The 16387-nt window shown below is 39.3% G+C and overlaps 1 protein-coding gene across 1 annotated transcript in view; it reads left to right on the forward strand.

The window, feature by feature from the left end:
- Positions 1 to 15792, forward strand: part of cpne5a (copine Va) — a 73334-nt gene extending 57542 nt beyond the window's left edge. Inside the window, exons 15-21 of the mRNA XM_073470468.1 lie at positions 5510 to 5556; positions 6183 to 6364; positions 7250 to 7377; positions 9704 to 9806; positions 13327 to 13384; positions 13558 to 13631; positions 15604 to 15792. Coding sequence (XP_073326569.1) covers positions 5510 to 5556; positions 6183 to 6364; positions 7250 to 7377; positions 9704 to 9806; positions 13327 to 13384; positions 13558 to 13631; positions 15604 to 15792 — 781 coding nt within the window. The remainder of the gene's footprint in view (positions 1 to 5509; positions 5557 to 6182; positions 6365 to 7249; positions 7378 to 9703; positions 9807 to 13326; positions 13385 to 13557; positions 13632 to 15603) is intronic.
- Positions 15793 to 16387: the final 595 nt, after the last annotated feature.

Below are 16387 nucleotides of genomic sequence, written 5' to 3' on the forward strand. Positions count from 1 at the left end.
TTTACAGGGATTCAGAGGCAGAATGTATGACACAACAGTGTTGGGTTTTTGTCCGGGGAAGTCCTGCGCTTAGAAACTGTCATGACACTTTTCTGCGTTTGGAGTCTTGCCTCTCTTGACCAGTGTGACTCCACTGATGGTGGGTGGACATTTACCCCTCAGTCTTCAAGGTCCCACTTTCACTCCCCTCACTTTTATATTGAGTTTCATTCTAAAACCTCTCTGAAGTTATTCTCTTACTGACTTGTCACCAGAGTCCAGATGAGAGAAGATCAGAGTTGCTAAAAATGTCGATATATTTCATCTTAGTTGCCTTCAGTTATTACCATGAGCTCACAGCAGCTATGCCAAACAAGCAGCGGAGAGTGCCTGCAGGATATTTTTTTGCCCTCTGTTTCACCTCTCACCGCCTGTTTCACCGCCTCATTTTAGTGTTTCTTAAACCGAAAACCTTCCCGTTCCCACTGCGTCAGGATTTGTAGTCACATTCACTGTTGAATGAAGCACCTTTCATTCAGGTCTCTGGTGGAAACAGAAACTGTTGTACCTTTCGTAACCATGTTTTCACGTTAGCATCCCTCAAAAGCAGTATTTTTTTGAGGGAGGGTAAACATCTCTGTTTCACTCTGATGTCAATAAGCTGTTCGGTTTCTGCATCAGTCCCTGTTAATATGAAACACTTTACAATCAAATGAACAGTTTTCTAGACTAAAGAGAAGGGTATATATGATCTGAAATAACTTTTAAGTTTTCATGTTAGGTTGAGCAATTTACGTTTGTAAGGGAAGTGGCATGGAACTTACATTTATGCTGAGCGTCTTCCACGATGAACACAACACAGAGTTGCACGTTGTCAGTAAGTCAGCATCAATGTACACTCGCTGTTAGAGGGCTTTAGAACTCACTTCCACTCCACACTAATTGGCTTAATGTGACGGACCCTCTGGATGTGCAAACGGAGTGGATGTAAGCAGAGAGAAAGGGTGGGGATGCAGCCTTTAAAGGAATACCTACAGACTTAAAGAAGGACTTTCAGGTTCTCTGCACACTTTTTTAGTTTAGCAGGTTATATAAAAAATAAATTCAATTAAAAATATGAAGTCATTATCTACTCAGCCCCATGACGATGGAAAGTTAGGTGAAGTTTTGTTGTCCGCAAAAAACATTTCTGGAGCTTTACAGCAAAACAGCATTGCAAACTTCTCATAACAATTTAAATAGATTTGGATTTGTTTTAAAATGTGAAGAAAAACAAAAACAAAAATAAATAAAAAACATGAAATGGCTCCATACAGCTCGTCTGGTATAATCCAAGTCTCTGGAGCCCCAAGATGCCAAATTGATTTGAAAAGACCTTATTTACACAAATTTAAGCTAAAATCTTCACTGTAGCCGTTAAGCCAAAAGCGTCAAGGGTGTAAATAACGTCTTTTCAAATCAATTTGAGATCTTGGGGCTTCTAGAGACTTGGATTAGGCTGTACGGGGGAATTTTTTGATTTTTGGGTGAATTTATCCTTTAATCAGTATTTAGAGTCAGGCTCACAGTTGACATTCTCCTAAAGAGATGCTAAAATCAAGATAAGGCACTAAAACACTTATCAGAAAGTATCACGCCTCTAATAAGGTAACTAAAAATGTTTTAATGGGTAAAACCGTTAGTTAGGTCAGTGAATTAATGAAGTGTTTTACATAGCACTACTATTTTTCAGACGCACATATAGTGAAAAATAGTCATTTTCATAATAAAACACCCACAGCTTTGTGCACATTTTTTTGCATTTCATTATGCAAGAAAAGCACTGTGCCAGTCTGCTCATTGATCTAGTCTGGGTTGGACAATTTCCAGCACATACTAATGAGACTGTAGGTGTACTGTAGCTGTACTGTAGCTGCAGTCTTTGTTTTACATTACATACAATAACCCATCCTATCCAGATTGCCAACACTGTAGAGATTTCACATTACAACGTCTCCTGCCATATGGTGTTTGTCTAACTGGAAGGGGAAAGTCAATATGACACTGATATGTTTGTACCTATTTTAAACTATTGCAGAGATTCAAGGTGATACACCACCTGATTGTGGAGCTGTCACTTCAGCTGAGAACAAATCTGAGAGAAGAGGAGATGCTGAGAGAGTTAGTGATGATATGAAAGGGCAGAGTGAAGTCCACAGGGAATTACTGGACTGCCTGTTCAAGAGCGTTTGTACTGAATCAGGTTGGAAGAGGCCATTTTTAAAGGCCGGTGTCAGATTTATGAACTCCTGATCAAATGTAGGAAATAGTGATGGCACATTCATTTGTCCATAGAGCAATATATCACTCAAGGAAGAGACTAAAAAATGAAAGAAGACTCAAAGATTACTTGCTCTCAAGGACTAATAGATGTGAGGATTGCAGGGATAAAAATAGCAATCCCAGAGCAGCAACCAGCCATCGGTTCTGCAAGAAGACCTACAAAACAGACAATACTGCAGCATCAGTCAACATCAATTCATATTGATTTTAAGTCTCAGAATAATTTGTGAACACAGCTCTCAAACAAATCCCCACTGTGCATCACAAGTGAAATAAAGGAAAAAAAAGCTAGTACTTCAAGCCAGTCAACTGAATACAGTGATACAGTATTTGTGATGGACTGTAACTCTTCCTGGTACTAACAGACAGCAGCAGATTCTGGTCCCAGAGGACCATGTGTGTGTCCATGGTCTGCTGGCCTATTTGCTACACAGTACTTTTCTCTAATAGAAAGGGACACAAGTGATTTCTGAACCCAGTCATCCAGTGAATCCTCATGGAAAGCTACTGTACAGAGTTGGATAATGAGCACCACCTTAACTCGAACTGCAGTCCAGATGGACAGAAGGGATATCTACCCTGGGTACAGTGCCATTGTTAGACCAAACTTTGGAGAGGTTTGAAATCTTTTTCTAGGAAGACACATATTGTAGATGCCTAAAGATAATGTATATTACGATATAGTCCTACAATATTTCTAATAGGAAGCTGATAAGACCTCATCACTGACATGTGCCCCAAAACAATCCTCATAAGTTAAGTACACAATTAAATTAAATTAAATACTTTATAAACCATTTATTTAGCAATTATGTATTGTTAAGTTGCAATTGATGTATCTCACACTTTGTAAATGGTCAATAAATACAGTGTAGCTCATCTATAAATATTATTTGAATGGTCATTATAAGTTTGCCACTGATGTTTATAAACATTTGCAACTGTTAATAAATGGTTTATAAAGCATTTCAATACATTTACCATGTATAAATGAGGATTCTTTTAAAGTGTTACCCAAGGTTTTAACCATGAATGTATGAATGTGATTTTAAAATGACTTCTGTGCTAGTCTGAACCATCACGTCGCTCTGTGGTGAGAGCGAGGTAATAAAAAGACAAGGTCAGTAGTGGAGAACAAAGACTTGTCTCCTGTAGTCAGGCACAATGTACTGTACTACACCCTCTCATCCACCGCTGCAACCTCAACACTCTTGCTTGATGCCTCGCTACATAAATGGTACACTGCTTCCTGCATCGGTCATGGCACTGAATATTGGTGTTGTGTATATGTATCTGGGCAGTGTTAGTGGTGTACTCTCTAGAATACTGGCCAGAAAACTTTTGATAACCTCACCAGAAATAACTATACATCAATTGAATTTTCCAATACTAAATGTATCTATAAAGCTCTGATCAGAGAGCTGGTGAAATCTTTCATGGTGTCTGGTGATATAACTCTGTAAATCCTCCTTTGGAAAGACTTCTTTCTCTGTTGTCTGTTCAACTTAACCTTGATTATACTAAATTTGTATTTCTGGAAACAGGATTATTTCTCAAATCATTTTAAGCAGGGGTGAACAGGCATGTTATGGGTGATTAATAAAAACCTTTCATTAGGATTAGGATTTTTTCTCAAGCCTTAACTAATGATTAATTTTACTGTCAATTAATCTCTTGATGTTTTATTTATATTTATTTATTTATAGGGCACAAAGTTCAGATTGTTCAATCCAAAACCCAAAGATATTCAACATTTGATGTAAAACAGAGAAAAGCATTAAATTCTCACATTTGAGAAACTGGAGACAGAAAAGTTAGTGTGATAAATGATGTACAGTCAGTTTAGTGTTTGTGTTGTGTGTATTTGTTATACTGTGTATTTATTTCTATAAAAGGATGCAGGTTGTCAATGGCTTTAGGCTTTTAATGCTATAAGAGCGCCTTGCTATTGCTGCATCCCCATAAACGTTCAGATCAAAGAATTTATTGGTACCTCCACCTACTGCAGAGTTTAGCAGCTCCTCTCTTGGATGAACTTAATTGGCAGTTTGAATGATAGCTACCGTGTGACCATTTTATACTGACCTGCGCTCTGCCTTAACTCTAACTCACCCCCCTTCTTTTCAAGACAAACATTCAAAACTAACCATAGAAATCAGCAGAGACTTTCAAATTGAGGCAGCACGGCATTGTAACAATCCCCCTTTGTCAGCTGAGCAGTCCAGCTCAATGCTGATTAATGAGCATGGGTCGGAGTCTCCCCAGGAGGAAGTCGCCATTATCTCCGTTGCTGTGCTTGTGAGAATTTCTGAATGGAGGTGAAGTCAAGAAAGGCAATCAGTGTTAATCACAATGAAAGAGCATACACTTTGATCTGAGCTCTCCTTCCCTTCGCTCTTCGTTTGTCTCTCTGGGGAAACGTGCAAACCCAGCAGAGACTAGTTAGGCTATGTTTAGTTTCTTCTCAGGGTTTGGGCTTTCATTACAGGCTCATGAATAAAATAAATATGTAGCATTTTTTTAGCTTTTTTGTTAAGCTCCTTTTTCAGATTGATACACTGAATGCAAGATCTTAAAATGTCCATTGATCATACAGAAGTGACAAACAATAATGGTGATTATGATAATGATGGTGGCATTAATGGATGACGGTGTGCACAGTACACAGGATTGTGTAAATGTTTATATATCTGGAAAAAAACAAGATAAATAGTCAAAACAGCTGAGGAATTGGAATTATTTTCTTTGTACAGCTTTGTGTACAGCTTTTTGCCTTGTTAATAATATTTTTTCCTCAGTGTGACATTAAATCACTAAGCCATTCACCAACTCATTATGACCATGTGAGAAATTACCAGATTAGTTTTTGTGGAATGAGTTTGTGGTTTTGACTTTACAGCCGTGCCTGTTAAATGTTTAAATATGGTGTTTTATTCAAAGATAAAAAAAACAGTGCTTTAGGATGCTGTTTGACCAGAAGCAAATGTCTGCTCACTCTGATACATAATTGAATAATAAAACCTGATATCATCCTATGTTGCACAGACAATAAAGGTGTTTTATCACCACTGTTACATTGTATCACACCTCCTCTCAGATGAGAGGTAGAGCAGAGCACAGTGAAACCTGAGCCTCATTAAAGTGCAGCGCTGACTTTTCCTGCCTCTCTTTTGTTAACAGCATCCTTTCCCCCATTCATCTGTTTCAGGACTCAGATTCACTTCACAGTGGCCATTGATTTCACTGCATCAAATGGTGAGTGTTTTGACTACATCACCCTGTTCTGCTTCCATTTCCGTCCTCTGATGTATGACTGTGGCGTTTTCCATGAATCAAAGATGGGGCTGGAGTTTTCTCCCTGCTTGTCATGTCTTTTCGTTTTTTTTATTGAAGTTTTACATGAACACTAAGCACTTCCCTAAACTAAGTCAAGTACACTTAGTTCTTTTTTTTATAAAGTGGAACGAAATAGAGCGAGAAAGAGAAACAACATTTAGAAAAGGTAAAATGAAATTCTGTGCCTAGTACGAAATATTAATAATACATAATGTACTTAAAAGAGATGACATGGTATATTCTTGTATATATGTAGAGATGGGGAGAAAATCTAATATCACCATAGACAGTATCTCCGTCCTCTCTCTCTAATCCTCCACCTAATGACTTGTCCTGGCTTTAAAACAAAACAGAAAACATCCAACCTCAAGATCATACGCTGTCTTTTAATCCAACACATCCTCATAGCTAAATGACATATCTCTCTGTTCACAACACAACACAAGTGCTGCACCATCTTTGCTCACTCTTATGTTTCCTAGCTGTCAGATCGGTCTCTGCCTCATGGTTTGAATTACTGACTCTGACTTCTCTTGTCTTGGAAGGAAATCCATCCCAGTCCACTTCACTGCACTACATGAACCCATACCAGATGAATGCCTATGCCATGGCGCTGAAGGCTGTGGGAGAGATCATCCAGGACTATGACAGTGATAAGATGTTTCCTGCCCTGGGATTTGGTGCTAAGCTGCCCCCTGATGGGAGGGTCTCCCATGAGTTTCCTCTGGTGTGTAAACTACTGGATTATTTCAGACACTTAGTTTGTAATTCATCCAAATTTTTTATAAAGTTAATCTCCATGTGTAAATGATTTCGGCCCTCCCCCAGGAGTTTATCTTTGAGTGTGAGAACTCGTTTGTGGTTTCCTGCAACATGTATGGATAAGTGTGTTTTCATGTGCAATATGGATGTGTGCATCTTGAGATGAAGGCTGCTGCTACACCTCTGACATGCATAATTCAGAGTGAATTTCATTTACCTTTTATAGTGCAAATTAGGTTCTGTAAGGCTGAAGGATTCTTAAATCAATTTGGCTTCTCTCAGCCAGCTAATGTGCTCTGGCTGCTGCATAGTACAGTCTAATGAGGAGTCTGTCTACAGGGTAACGTCTGCATCACTCCATGTTTCCATTAAAATTTGCAAATTAAGATTCATCTCACCATATAATTGAAGCCCCATTCTTTCATACTCTTGTCTTGTATGTGATTTTTAAAGTAAAGTTACAGTCCTGGCTGGAATACTTGTTATATTGTGTGGTTAGAAATATGGCTCGTAGCTAAGGAAGCTAACCTTTTAAAGCAAAGTTTGACAAGCATATCTCTGGAAGCAAAGAATGTTTTCAAAATGTCATTCCGCCCTCAAAGAGTAACTCTACACCATCTTTTATGACGGAGCAGCTCTAAACCTTCATGGCTTCAAGATAAAAAAAAATATGATGACCCTGCACCCCATCATCACAGCTGAAACGAGCATGTAGTCACTAGTTCAATTGATATCTTTGATATCTTACCCAGTACAGAAACCCGGAAGTGTGGTTAGCTGAGCTTAGCTTTAGTTGAAAGCAGTCCAAGTTGCTTCTCTACCATTCATGTTTTGTTTTTGTTTTTCTCAGAATGGCAACATTGAGAACCCATACTGTAATGGCATGGAGGGGATTCTTGAAGCGTACCATCAAAGCCTTAAGACGGTTCAGCTGTATGGACCCACCAACTTCGCTCCTGTCGTTAATCATGTGGCAAGGTACAAGCATAAATAACCCACTGAACATCACAAGGCACAGCCGTCCTGTCTGTGAAAGCCAATCTGTAAATAATCTTCAGCAGGGAGACACGCTGTCAGTGAGTGATGGTTTCTCTTTGGATTGAGCAGAACTAATGAAGGGAGAATAAACAATCAACTTCCAGGCGGCGATGAATCGAAATGGTAATCAGGCATGTGTAGTACAGGTGCTATTGCTTTTTAGATGTCTGTGTGAGAGTTTCAAGGTAAGGTGGTGGGATTGGCAGGGGACTTGTAAATGGATTCACAACATGTAGCTTTTTAGCCTTTCGCTGATGAGTCACATTGTTTAGTAAATTAACTTAACTGTGAATGTGGCACCATATGCTTTAATACAACATTACGAAAACTTATTGTAATTGCAAATGGAATAAGTGCACAAAGTGAATTTGTCTGCAAATGGGGCTCCATCACATTAAAAACACAGCAGGCACAATTAGTTCAAAAATGGTCTTCTCAAGATTGAAACAGCAGTGAAATTATAATTAGGCACAGGTGTACTGTCTGAACCACAACCTCGGACTCAAGCTGGCGCCGAGTTTCTGGTAATGATGACTCATGACTTGGTTTTGGCTTGAATATTAAGGACTCATAGACTCAGGTTTGTGCACTGTTGACCTGAACTTGAATTTTAAGATAGTATTTCTGGTTTGCTAACAGTTGCACTATGAGGAAACACTTTACTTTAACTCAATATACCATTTATAAGCAAAAAGTAGCAAGTCCAAGATAGTAAGCAGGAGTAAGCGGTTATGCTGCCCCCTGTAGTTTTCGAGCTACCTTTGAAATCTGGTCGTTTCCTACAAATGACACCTTTAATGTCACAATTCTAACTTATAAAACAGGTTCTAGAAATATGTCCTTCCACAAAATAACAGGATCCACACAGACACCCTGTGCAGAATAGAATAACAAAAAAAGTCCCCTGCAGACCTCTTTGCATGATTGCAAGGAATAAAAATGATTCATAAATAAAAATCTTATAAGGACTTTATGCCCAATAAAAAATGACACATTATGGTTTTGAATAGTCTGGGTTGAAAGCAAATGGGGACTTCATGCATTTATAAAACTACACTTTCCGCAGTCTCTTCTTGCCTAAAGGGTGCAGTTTAACTAAGAGTGCAGTAAAACTCAAATACTGAATTTTATTCACTAAGATGTTGCAGACCATTAGTGTCTCAGCTACTCAGAGCAAGTGAAATAGGTCATGCAGTTAAGCAATGATAAAAAGATTAAAATGACTCTTTACATGACCAGAAACAGACTTTAACATGAGATGTTGAGCAGAACATGTGAGTCTTTTTTTAACTGTGGGTTCTGCGTGCAGCACAAGCATAAGTGAAAGCAGATAACTCTCTAAAATGGATATAAGATGTAGCTGCAGAATACAAACTAGAAGTTCTATATTCTCATTTATGGAGGAATCTAAAAATCTATAAAACAATATTGTGTTTTGTGCTTCAGACTCCACTCTGCAAATAATTTTTTAGGAATCCAATTAGCTTCCATAAAGTGGTCACTAATCTTCCTTGGGTCCTTGTAAACACAACAACAAAACATGCAAATTATAATTGCTACTGAGGTCAAATATCTCCAGTGAGTGTTGCACATATTGTTGTGTTGTAGATGAGGAAGACAAATGTCTCTTTAATCCCCTGAACACCCGTCATCGCTCTTGCCTTGTCACTAACAGGGCACGCTCTTTGATTAAAATGTCAACGCCTCACAATCAAATTTACCGAACTGAAAGCGAGAGTAAAGGCCGACCTCTGACCTGTCCTTGGCTCTCGGTGTAATCGGCCACGTTTTCTCCCCTCTTGCTCATCAAGTCTGGTCAATTGAGTGCTTGGCAATCAATAATGTTCTGAAAGAATAAGACTGCAGCACTTGCATAAACAGTTTAATAAATTATTCATAGCCAGAAGCCAGCAATGGGCGATTGAAACTAGGCCACACTCACTGTGGTGTCTCTGATGGGTTTCATAATAGTGTCTGGATAGACCTCTGAGACGTGAAGAGCTATGCAGCATATTTTACTTCTTTACGTGTCTATATTAAGCCTTTGTGTCACATGCTGGGTGGAGGGGAGTTGTTTCTGAAGATCATGTTTTTTTAATGTTTTTTTTAAATAATCTCTGGCTTAGTGGTGGTTGCTCTGCTTCTCTTAGATTTTCTCTGTGGTTGAAGGTTTCTGTGAATCCATGAACATGTAGTCTGTAGCTGTTTCTTTAAACTTGATCTGTGTGTCTTAAACCACTATGTGCTGATGATTTCTCTGTCTCAGGTATGCAGCAGCAGTACAGGATGGATCTCAGTACTTTGTCCTGCTCATCATCACTGATGGCGTCATATCAGACATGGCTCAGACCAAGGAGGCCATAGTGAATGTAAGTGCTGCTAGAACACTACCTGGAGGACGTTCACCTCTCTGTCTCTCTCCCTTCCCCTTGCCTCTGCAGGGCACCGACATTGCAGGTGCTTTTAGCTTACTGTGGCACTTCTCTCAGGCTTTCTGTTTCTTTGAGCGGTGTATAAGCCAGTGGCACTAGATTTGAGGATTTATGGGATGTTTTCTGCTCCACTTGTCTCACCTCCTGTGCTCGGCCGCTCTGTTTGTCCAATATTTTTCCTTTTTATTGAGACCCTCAGGAGGCTGAGGGGCTCAGCTGAGATTCACTCTCAGGTCAACAGGTTCACTTTATTAGAGGCGAGGGTATTATCTAGCGCACCATCTAAGGCACCTGTTTGCTCAGACGTTACAGTATCATTGTGTTTATCTTATGTGTTTGCTGCATGCTGCATATTTTGTGTCATTTAGAGTTGGAATATGGCTGCACACTCAGTGAGTCATCACAGCGACACGGTGCTCTGACCCCCAGCAGACTGGGTTTAAAGGGAATTTGCGACTGTTAATCAAACCATTCGAACAGCCACACCTTCCTTTTAAGATCTTGTCTGCTGCTCTGCACTGCTGACTGCTGCCGTGTCCACCTCATGCCTCCCAGCTTGGACCTCGTCTGCCCACAGAGCGAACGACTGAATGACCTGCCTCACTTGGCATTTAGCCTTCGCCCTGAGATGAATCATAAGGAAAGAGTTACGTGCAACGCTCATCTCTGCAGCTTTGGTTTCTTATGTGTGCTCTCTGATGCTGTGGTGTATTTTTAGAGACTGAACATTGGAGATATCTATAAGTAGTGCTGCTCACCAAACTGTACTGTAACGTTAACTCTGGTTTAGTTCAGCTGTCAGTGACTCATATGTCCACACATCTAACAGGACAGCCTCTAGGGACATCTTTCCTATGATGCTTTTTTTTTTTGAGCGTCAAATTTAATTTCAGGATTTTAAATTATAAAAGAGGGTCCCTATCTCTGACCCGATACGCCAGAACATAAATTGATTTGTGCCCAGGTATTAAATTATGTCTCCGGCTGTCAGTTTGTTGTCTGGATGGGACGCTGGCTCGACCGGTAACTTCATAAAGTCCATCAATATTTTAAAATTTAGACACACTGAAATAACTGCAAAGCAAAAGTTTCACCTGTCTGGCCAACTTTGGACTCTTATTGACTAAAAGATAACTGAATGTCCTTATTTTGTCACCTTAATTATTATATTACCAAAGTCATAATCAAGCCAGCAGATTTAGATGCATGTCACTAAATTAACTGACTATAAACACTGTATATAGTCTTGAAGACTCTACAAGCTGCTGTAACCCTCTCTTCTTCACTGTTCTTACCATTAATCTCTTCATCCCCACCATCATTACAAACTCTTGCTGTTCAGCCAAGCTTTTGTTAAACCCAGTGAACCCAGAGTTTCTGAAGTTATCAGATATGTCAGGCTTGATTTGGAGGAAATTTGTATTAAATGATGCATGAGACAGCTTGGCACAATAAAAAGGCAAAAATATGCTCTTCTGCTTTACTGTGACTTTAAGAGGAAATTAATGGAGAAAAATGGTATTAAATACATGCAACAAAGAACCTGGATGCTAAAGTGTGAGCATTTCTCAGCCCTGTCGCCAGAATAAAATGTTGGCAGTTAATGTTTCTGCAAACCACTGATACCTGCGCATTTGTATGCATCATAGGCTACATACCATATTGACATTTCATTAAAACGTGTTAGATCACATTCACATTAAATGCTTATGACCTGACTGTCATCTCTGGATTGAAGGGGATGGTGGTGGAGTTACAGGTGAAAAGGCTGCCAAACCAATGGCCGCTGTTCGCTACTATGTTTCAACATTTGTAAGTGTGGAACAAGTGAATGATTTTGACGAGGGACCATGGTATTTCATCGTTCTTAAGCGTGACACCACTGGATATTTAACCCTAACTAACCCTAGTTAAGAGGTTTTGGTGCCTTAACCTAACAGAGCACAAGCACAGTGTTGTCACAACATCAAATAAGTAAAATTGAACCTAAAGAAATGTAAAGTTGCAACATAAAGAAATGTAAAGTTTTAGCATATCCATGATTTGCAGAAATGTACATTTCCAACATTTAATCTGGTGATTGGGTTTAATTTGCACTGGAAACATTGATCTACGATGGACACAAACAATATTATTTTAGTACCAAGTCATTCGCCTTTTGACTAATGTGACCAACGGGAAAAATAAATTGTTACTGTCTTTAAAAAAAAATCAATGAAATGCTTATTTTGAGAACATGTAACTGTGAAGGTTTGTATGTTTATCTCGGTTCTGTGAAGTGAGAGGTATGACAGAGAATGTGCTCAGACAATTTGATGGCGTGAGATCCCCTGAGTGACTTTACAGTACACGTAAAGTAACAAATGGTGTAGACTAAATAATTCAGCTCTGGATACAGAATCTGATTTGGCATTTAAAGGCATTGTTTGTGCTTGCGGGGTCTTGTGTTGCTGGGAACAGAATGTATGCATTTCATGTGAGAGCAAGAGGTCACGGGGAATGAGACTGGCAGAGAGGGGAAGATAAAATGGGAAAAGAGATGGAGGGATGAATAATGATAGAGAATATGGAGAGGGTGGTCCTCCTCAGTCTATTTACTCCTATCTGTGACAGGCCGCTCCCCTCGGGAGGTTTTTCCAGGAAAGCTGACCTACTTTTGCCCCTGTAAATGCATTTCTACCACAAGCATGTATCATTCATTCATGCCGCAGCTTTCACATTTTTCACATCTGGGCTGTGGTTAAGGTCCATGTAGAGGAGAAACCTGTACGCCTGAAACAGGCAGGACATGCAGCTTTTCTGTAACAGTACTCGAAAGATTTCTATATGAAAACATCATGAAAAAGTTATGCTAGACTTAGTGATGCAAGTGTGTAGGATGAGGTAATCATGTTTTATGAATAAAGAGTTTGACCTCATTCGTGTTTGTACATTTTTCTGATTTTCTTATTTTGCTCTTAGTCCAGGACGTTGACCCTTATCTGCTTTAACACTTTTTACTTCACTTGGTAGGAGCAGCCTGTAAAATGTATACACTGTGTACTAGTTAGTTAATTATATTATGATGTTGTAACAACCTCAGGGCCGCTGAGTTGTATAATGTACTTTATAATTTCCTTCAGTCCCTGGACAAAACAAACTATGCAACATAATATTATGCGAAACAAAGTCAAGAAAGAATATGAAGCTATCTAGCATTTGCGTTAATCTCATTTTATCTTGTTCAGTATTGTTTCTGTCTCTGGAGGTCTGTGCCTGCAGATTTATGCTGACTTTGCCAAATGAGAAGTGTGTATTGTGTATTGTGAGGAGAATACAAATAACCAGAAATGTATCCCCTTCACACACTGATAAAATGTCTGATGATGTCAAGCTGTTTTCAGAAAACACAGTACAGTGTGTGCTCTTTCAGGCATCTGGGTGACAACTGACTGTTTGTTCTTCTTGTTCATGACAGGCAGCTAAACTCCCCATGTCTATCATCATTGTTGGAGTTGGCCAAGCTGAATTCGATGGTGAGAAAAATAGCTAAAGCTCTGCAGGGAACAGATGTGTGTGGAAAACAGTTTGTGGTCTGTGGTCTGCACCAGGATGTTTTGCCCAACAACCATTGTACATCTTATCAATTCACTGTATTAAAAATGTTTTTCTGATAGATTATTTTTCATCAAACATCTTCTCTCTGTAGCCATGGTTGAGCTGGATGGTGATGACATCAGGATTTCCTCACGGGGGAAGTTGGCAGAGAGAGACATTGTACAGGTGAGACGTTTCTAATGTTTTGTCTAACCTCTGCTTGTCATTGGACCATTTTTGTTACCATTTTAGGCCGTGATTATAAATGGCCGTTAATGTGATCACAAAGTAAGATATCCCAACAACTACAGGCTGGATTGTTTTGATAGTTTAGGTCCTGACAAAATCATCCTTTAGTTTACTGAAGTTTACTGAACACATACAACCTCATGAGTTTTCTTATCCACACTCAACTCACACACAATTCATCAGACAGTTGGAGTTTGATTAAATGCTACTGTGCATGTTCTTCATCCTCAGAGGTTGAACCTCAGAGCTTTTTGGTGACCCCTTGGTCTTTAATCTTGGACCACAGTCAGGCTAAAATATAAACTTTTTCAACATTAATTGTCAGAATATAATTGGCAAGTACTGGAGGGTAAACTCTTTATTGACCTTCTGGCTCTTTCAATAGCACCAGAATTAGGTATACTACTAACGTGATATTTCTTTGAAGCTTCAGTACTGGTAAAACAATAACACAGTGATTCCCAAAGTGTGGGCCCCAGCCCACTGGTTGGCCATGAAGGTACTGCAAGTGGGGCACGAGAGGTCATTTACAATAAATAAATAAATGTTTTTAACAAGTTTAAAAGTACCATAAAATATGTATGATCAAATATTTTACTTAAGTAATCAAGAAAGGGAGTTAAATCAGGTGCTATTCTTTATTTATTTTTTACAGAAATACTTCATCGGTGTCTTATGTGTTGATCAGAGTTGTGATTAAAATTTTGGGTGGGCCCCAGAAGATTTTTCGGATTTGAAATTGGGCCGTGTCATTCTTAGGTTTGAGAATGTCTGCTCTAAAGCATTAAGGGGCCAGGGGTCTATGCGTGTATCTTTATAATATGTGCCTCCTCAGAAGCTACAAATGGTATATATAGCAGCTCCAGACATGCCACAAGAAGACCCCAGTTCCTTATACAGACGACATTAAGGGAGTTGCAGAGAGCTTCAGATATCTGCTGTATTTCAGGAACAAACATCTAACTAAGCAATCTCTGCTCCACTGTGATTCCAACTCTCTAAAACAGTGAATGAAGGAGTGTAAGTACAGCAATTTCATTGCAGCATTGTGTAATAGGACAAGGTGAAACAGAAGTTAGCTGGTTGTAAATCCTATTTTGAATGCTGTGCTGTACCACAAACACAGCTACTGTGGAGTATGTGAACAAAGTAGAATATGTATGATACATTAATTTGGTGCTGCAGTAAAGCTATCAACAGGTGAACTATAAATCAGTTTCATTTTTTAGTTTATTTTATTTATATAGCACTTTAGAAAGCAAACAGGTTTTGCACCAAAGTGCTTCAAAGAAGCATAAAGGCAGACGTGTATTACAGATGTGGAAGTAAGCAAAAAATCAAAAGCCCTTATGTCTAGTTAGCGTAGCATTTTGAAGTATCACATTAGAAATTTTGACAGGAACGGCAAAATTTAAAAAGCTTCCTGAATTTCGCTGAAAGTTTTTATGCTCACTTGAGGAAGTTCAGGTGCAGTAATAATGTAATAGATTGCTACTTTCAAGAGAAGATGAAGAAGAAGCTGTTTTCCGCTGTCAGCATCTTCCCAGATAATCCCATAACATGCAAAAACATGGCCAATACTAGCTGACATTAAAGAATGATTACAACTTCACCTCTCAATTTTCCTCCCCTCAATAGCAAAGGTGAGGGTTTTTTTTCTTCTTTTTTATTGGCGGTTGGCAAACTGCTCTTGTTTCCAGTTCCTGATGTCATTGTGCTTATCAAAGCCCTGTGAGAGCCTTTGAATTTTTTCCCCTTTTTTGCGACATTTAAAACATTTTGCTTTAAAGTTGCTTGACAATTACATGTAAACATGATTATTGTCAGATATAATGGGCCTAATAGAAGGACTTTAATTGTTGCCTGAACATGATACGTCATCATAGATTTCTTTCCCATGTCACAACAGTTTGTCCCGTTCAGAGACTACATGGACCGCACAGGCAACCACGTGCTGAGCATGGCTCGGCTGGCGAAAGATGTACTGGCCGAGATCCCCGACCAGCTGATCTCCTACATGAAGAGCAGAGCTATTAAACCGAACCCCGTCCCGCCGGCTTACTCAACCGTCGACCAACCCCAGACCAACCCCGTCTGAACCCCACACAAGGCTCCACGTTGGCATGGGGCAGGGTCGGGATTGATGGGAATCCGCCTTCACACCTGTCCTTTGGGAGAATGGAGACGCTTTGGAGGCCCTTTCGTAAACATTAAATAGAGATGATGAGACTCCATTTTTGTTAGGGAGCAATATAAGACTGCTTTGGGGCAAGCTGCTGATGATCGGGGAGTTTTTTTCTCTCAGAGTGTTTGAGGATGAGAGCGCTGGAGAGGAGTCCAATGATGAAGGGAGGTTTTAGTTGTTCGCTGTCAAAGCTGTCAAAGTGGTGATGTTATGGATAGCAAGTAAACCAGTAGAGAGAGCCTGTTTGAAGGCGTAAATATATTAGAATGTGCCAGTGTGTATCATGTTTGTGATACCTTTTGGAATCGATGTGTGTTGAACTAGGAAATTACGTGTATACTAATTTATTTATTTATTGCAGAAATAATTTATTCCTTCAAGGGGGTTTTAAGGGTGGGGATGAAAGTCATATTTCCCCTGTAGTTTTCCATCTTATATTTTGTGACCAGGTTAATAAAAACTTCCCCATTTCTACTTTGATAAGGACTGTAATATAAAAGCATGTGAT

Source organism: Pagrus major, chromosome 7 (assembly GCF_040436345.1).
Source record: "Pagrus major chromosome 7, Pma_NU_1.0".
NCBI classification, from domain to species: domain Eukaryota; kingdom Metazoa; phylum Chordata; class Actinopteri; order Spariformes; family Sparidae; genus Pagrus; species Pagrus major.